Source organism: Atta cephalotes, assembly GCF_000143395.1.
Source record: "Atta cephalotes unplaced genomic scaffold scaffold00056, whole genome shotgun sequence".
NCBI classification, from domain to species: domain Eukaryota; kingdom Metazoa; phylum Arthropoda; class Insecta; order Hymenoptera; family Formicidae; genus Atta; species Atta cephalotes.
In genome coordinates, this window is record NW_012130120.1 from 1,424,533 (window position 1) to 1,431,253 (window position 6,721).

The 6,721-nt window shown below is 30.1% G+C and overlaps 1 protein-coding gene across 1 annotated transcript in view; it reads right to left on the reverse strand.

The window, feature by feature from the left end:
- Positions 1-1,722: 1,722 nt before the first annotated feature.
- The window catches only part of LOC105623393, a 26,804-nt gene continuing 21,805 nt past the window's right edge, over positions 1,723-6,721 (reverse strand). The window contains 5 exon segments of the mRNA XM_012204787.1: positions 1,723-1,788; positions 1,791-2,119; positions 2,219-2,240; positions 3,473-3,686; positions 4,030-4,165. Coding sequence (XP_012060177.1) covers positions 1,723-1,788; positions 1,791-2,119; positions 2,219-2,240; positions 3,473-3,686; positions 4,030-4,165 — 767 coding nt within the window.

The window sequence follows — 6,721 nt, forward strand, 5'->3', positions numbered from 1 at the left end:
GAGAGAGAGAGAGAGAGTGTGTGTGTGTGTGTGTGTGTGTGTGTGTGTGTGTGTGTGTGTGTGTGTGTGCGCGTGCAAAACACAATTATTAGTTTTCAAAGCCGCGTTAACAAAATTTGCTCCCAACGGCTTGTGATCTCTAAGCGTTCCCCTAATTTCCATGATTTTCTGATAACTTTTTTTTAGGGTCATAACGTTGTAATTTTCCATGATAAAACCAGTAGTGTCGACGTTGCAAAGACCACTTTTTAAAAGTAACGTGTAATAGTACCGACTTCTTTTTTAAAATAATTATCCAAACTCTTTATTATTGCTACCGTCATGAAATACAATATTGCTACATTATTATGTCATTACTACATTGTTTTTATAAAATTACAAAAAATAATGCTGCAGAATTATTTTGTTATTCTTAACGCAAGTTTCATTATAACGTCATTGCGCTGCTTTTTCACCATGATAAAAAAAACTGCGTTACGGAATTATAATGATAACGAAATTTTCGTCAAGAGTTACAGAATAGATCTGTTGGAAAGCCTGAAATTTTGACCTTTTATCCATTTAACTACTATGATACGTTTAAGAAACAACAAGACAAAACAGACAATCGTTATTATAAAACAGTTGCTTAATCTTAGATTTACATTTTACTTTTTAAATTGTGGCGCCTTCAGGCGCCCCTGACATTTCGGTGCCCTAAGGCTCAAGTCTTAAAAGCTCATAGTTAACGCGCTACGTAATAAACCAATTGTTTATCTTACTTTCATGATGAAAATTACCTGTACGGATATTATATATATTATAGTTACACAGTGTGATGGCTCTTTTGTTAAATATTTTATCATTTTGTGCATTTTTAATAACTAAAAAAAATTAACTGGTAATTTCTAAGTGTTCTAAGTGTAACATACAAGGAAAAAAAATATATATATTAACTAATGAACATATCGTATGTTTTATTATAATTTTTAAATAAATGTCGATATATTAAAAGTGCTTGCATGAAAAAGTCAATGTATTTTTAGTATATGAAAAGATTTAGTATATGAAAAATTATTTTTTAAACATGATTAAATGAATTTAAAATATATGTTTGCACATGAGATGAATATTATTACAAAAGAAAAATAATTAATACATTTATTATCTAACAAAGATATTTATTAAAAGATCTTTATTAAAATATCATTTTAAATATTAAAGATATCTTTAATTAATTCTTAATGTGAACGAGTAAGAATTTAATTAAATCAATATACTCATGCTTTTAGTATTTTTAATTATTATTTGACAGTTATGTTTAACAGAGTAATTATTCAAGTTCAATTTTAATTATTTTATTTTAAAACAATGAAATGAAATAAATACATATTTTTAGATACGAGATGAAGCATATGGAATTTGTATACGACAGGACATTGGTATGTCTATATCATTCTGCCAAATATACGATCGCAAAGCTTGTAAAAATCTCAAAAATAAGCCATTATTAACATCAGCATTTGGATAGTTACGCCAATAGTTGGAATTTGAATATCGGGAATGATAAAAATTATTTAGGACTTTTTCAGATAAAGTTTCCGCAAGTTTCTTATAGTTTATCAATCATTAATTTTTTAACTTGAGCTGTTTCCGAATTCCGATGATTTTGATGAATTCAGTCGATCATTGGAAGATCCTTCGATCTCATTCAGCCTTGACTCTCTTTTCGTAGAAAAGCGTTTAATTCCGTGTCCTCGATGCATCAAGATGTCCTCGAAGAAATCTTTCGGAGGTGAGATGACGCTCATATCCCATCGACCAAGCATATAGTGCTTTTCGTCTGTCTCCGTCTGTTCCTTATTTTTCTGATACTTCGATCGTCGAGGTATATCCTTCAAAAATTCTATAGATGGTGATGAAAGGTAGCTCATGCCCCATCTATCAGAATGAAATGATTTTTCGTGATTCCGGTTTTCTGTCACATCCTTTCCTCTCGCGTCATCTTTCTTTTCCTTCAGCTTCCACACCAACGATTTCGCTATTATAGTCTTTTCGTTTTTATTATTCTCATTGATTTCCTTGTCATTTTGAGAGAAAAGTTTGGAATCAATTTTATGATTAAAATTTTTTTTAGTTTCTGAAAAAATTTTAAGATTTTTATTCGTACGACTGTTAGGGACATGTGAAATTTTCGATTGTTGTGAAATTGACTTTTCGGAATGCAAATGTATATTACCGTTCTTCTTGCTTTCCTGTATCAATCAATTTGCCGTTTTTTCTTCATTCTCTTTGTCATTGTTGCTGTTTTCTGAAAATTTTATAAAATTGTTATGCATACTTATATTATTTTTAAGAATATGTGAATTTTTGAATTGTTGTGAGATCGATTCTTTAGGATATAAATTATTATGGAACTAGGATGATCTTTCTCAAGTTTGTTTTTCTCGTAATCGGTAGATGAATTTCGTAAGGACGGATCTTTCTTCATGTCGGATATTTCGACTTATGTCGTTGATGAATTGCTTTCCAAAGGAATTTTTTAGATAAATTTTTCATCTCTGTATTTCATTCGTCACTTTTGAGGTTTTTATTAGATGCTTCATCGATATTTGTACCCGCGGATTGTTTTAAGTTTGGCCAAGAAGAATAATGAAATCGATTGCTAGAAGAATCTTTCACGTCTGCACTGTTTTGATCCATTAACGGATACAAATAATTTTGAAATGATAGGATTAAGCTGTTACATATAATAAAAAATCATATATATATATATATATATATATATATTTATAAGTTAACATATTTAAGATATTTCCATACTTTTGTGTTATTTTTAATGAGAGATGTACGTATATTTATATTTCATACAAATAAATATAATATATAATTTATATATTAAGATGTTAATATTAATAACAGATTTAATAATTTTATTAAATGAGTAATTATTAAACTGACTTTAAAGATATTCTAGTAATTGACTTTAATTTAATTTTGTAACTTACATCTATATTGTATCCATCTATATTTGTTTTGTTTTTTTTAAATAACTTTATAGGAAGTTTCTATCTTTTTATATTTTCATATTTTTTTGAAAACATTGGTATATCTATAACGAAATGTACTTTTATTAGAAGAGTGATTATGGTATACAAATTTATAATATATTAATAGAATTAATAAAATAAAAATATTAATAGTTTTTTTTTATTAACTCCCAGGTTAATTTACAATTTGTCGTAAGGGAGAATAAATAAATTTTTTTTAAGCAGTATAGACTTGTAGATATTTCCCCACATTAGTCTATATCCTTATTGCCAAATTCAAGTTAAATTTTAAAGTTTAAAATTATTATTGAATACTGGGAATTAATAATTCAATCGTAATTTTTTTAGATTCTGTATTGATTCTGTATTGATGTATAATAATGCCAAAACTGCTGGTTAATTTAATGGTTCTTCCAGAAAGAACAATTTTTGTGTGTCCTTACCGGGATCGATTCGTTGTTCGTAAGTTTTCCTGCTTTCGTAGTTTCTTCGACATTGTCGAGGGTAAGTTTCACGTTTCTTCTATACGCTGCCCATTTTTCTCTTTCCTGTCGGCTTATCTCCTGCATTTTCTTTATCCATGAATCCGCCATCCTTTGTTCCGGATCCTCGGGTTTTGTAAATTCCATCCCCAGGTTTTTCTTCGTCGATTCTTCCCTGTTAAAACGGTTGACTTTTTAACTTTATTTACAATAAGTTGTTTTACGAATTTTATTACCTAAAAATTTATTTATCTATAAAAATATCTATTTATAGATAAATATGTACCTTTTATAATCTGTAATTATTAATTTTGCAGATACATATTAACTTTTGATATTCTTTATATGAATGAATATAATATTTTTTAAATAACTTTTATAATTCTTCATTTCTTAAAGAGATTGTTTATATTTTATAAATTTACTATTGTTTAGTCTAAATGTGTATAAGATTTGATATAACAGAAACTAAAACAGGAACTTTATGAACATCCTGTATTATCAACGCAGTGACTGACTGCGGTTTACCAGAATACCTCGGGCCATAGTACTTGTCAGGTGGTTTCCAGTTGTAATTCGGTAACCACTGAATATGGTTGTATATGTTTCTCGGAACTGTGAGGTTCTTCTCGAACTGTCTTGAGTCGGTGTAATCTGCAAACAAGACTGACGCTGGGTATCTCGTCCTTAAAGATTAGACTTAATCACCACTTGGTTACATTTTGAACATATAATATGAAATAAACCGAAGTAAGTACTTGAAGTTGAGGGTTCTTGTCAAAGAGTCACTTAATGTCTCTTACCATACATTATCGTTCCTAATTTTCTTGTTTATTAAACTTGAGGTTAAACTGGGGATATGTTAGTTTTACACTAAAATAACTACGTCAATGATTATTAAAATCATTTTCTTAACAAATAGATAAATATGTATCTTTTACAGCATATTTTTCATTTATAATTCATAATTATTTGTGCTACGTGTGTGTGTGTGTGTGTGTGTGTTTTATGTGTTATTTTAAAAATATTTATCAATGTCTTTTATCAAATCATTTCTTTTGTCAAATTTATTGTTTATTATTAATTCTCCTTTCTAATATTCTGCAAAGTTTATATTTCTGTTTGTTATCAATTTGATTTTTCTCATAAAATAATCTCTCTATAATCTCGTTGACTAAATATGATAGCAGTATAAAAAGATTATGTGCACAATAAAAACGCACGAAGGTAATAAATGCTTGAAAAGAAATCAGTTTCGCGTAACGCATATTAGCTCGTAACATACAATGAAACGAATCGCTTTGGCGACATAGTCTAGCTGAAGTTGCATGCTCTTGGCTACAATCGGGTACAGTTTAACGATATTTAATTGCTAGCGAGGCATGGACGGTAATTGAAAAGATAAAAACGTAAAGCGTTACGGGAGTTATAGTCGTTTCTTGCATGGAGTCCATTTACCACGCGGTATTTACTTTTGATTCATCAACTGTCAGACACTCGCGTACACGCCCATACGAATGCATGTGCTTGTCACCACGGCTATTTTCTACCATTTTCTTTTTCGTTTGTATATTTAGTTTTGCTGGGAAACTTTTTAGCAATCGTTATCACTTTGATGTTATAAAAAATTTATAAAAATTTTTCTTTAGATAATTAACTTCGGCTAAAAATTCTACATTCGACAAAGTCGAGATATTGCGCTTAATTCTCAAAATATAATATAATTTTATCATTATTATCGTTATTGTTATATTTTAAGAGGATACTGAAAATGAAAAAAATACAATAGAAATCACGAAAACATAATTAATAACTGTCATTTTCTTTTAATTTTCAATAAAATTTAAATACAAAGTAATCTTTAAAATATCAAGTGTATATATGAATACATTTTAGATTTAAACATATTTCTCTCAGATATAAAAAAAATGAAACAATTTATGAAACACAATTATAGATGTATTATCAAAATATTTTTAGCCAAAGAGAAGCGCCACAAAAATTCATGACGCTAATAAAATGTATTAGTGCGAAATGTAAAATGCGAAACTCATGCGATTTCGATTAACTTAGGAACAGAAAAAAATTATGATTCACATTAACTCGCCAGTGGGCAGTACTTTTAGTAGAATTTAATTTATTTTATGACGCATAGGATATTCCGCTACTGACGATGGAATTAGATTTTGGGTGCGCCAGCTTTTGTTGGGGAAAAAGCAACTTTACCCTTTGACGCTGGAGTATGACACGGAGTAAACTGTAATCTACGAAGTTAGCACCGTATTTTGAGCGGATCGATATAACGAGCAGAAAGTATCCGACAGCCTTTATCGCTGCACGGAGATTGCATTTGGCCACGACTTTTATGCGAAACGCTCCGCGACTTTAGCCGACGCGTTACGATCGCGATACGAATCGTGACAGAAATAGAAAATCGATGTTAACCATTTCGAACGGATTCAAGTTTATCTGCGAGATTGACGTCAGAGCTTAACCTAATTGTTCGAAAAGATTTTCGCTGAAATCTAGTGAATATCAAATAAATGAGCTTTATCTCGTGACAAAGTTCCTATTGTAGATGGAATAATAATTATGAGAGAGAGAGGAGGGGGGGGGGAGGAGGAAGAGAGAGGGGAGGATGTAAACGATGAGATTCTTATTTGTATCCTACATTTAACATTAATGTAATATTATATACACATATATAATTCTAACTTCTTTGTCTCTCTTGTGATGATCGCGTATATTCTGATTTCTTTCAGTTATGGACTATATATTAATCAATTTGGTGTCAGTTTTTTCTTAAGAAAAATTAGAGGAGACATCATCTTTTTTCTTACAACAGTCTAATATCTTATTAAATATATCTTACAACTATAATATATATGATCCATATAATTAAAATTTCACTTATAAGTTCATTTGAATGTGTGAGTAAAAATAAATAACTTATTGTCCCCGTGTGATAAAATTTTATAATTCTAATTTCAAAATTAAAATTATTAGCGCGCGCGCGCGCGCGCGCGCGCACACACACACACACACACACACACACACACACACACACACACACACACACACACACACACACACACACACACACACACACACACACACACACACACACACACACACACACACACACACACACACACAACACACACACACACACACACACACACACACACACACACACACACACACACACAC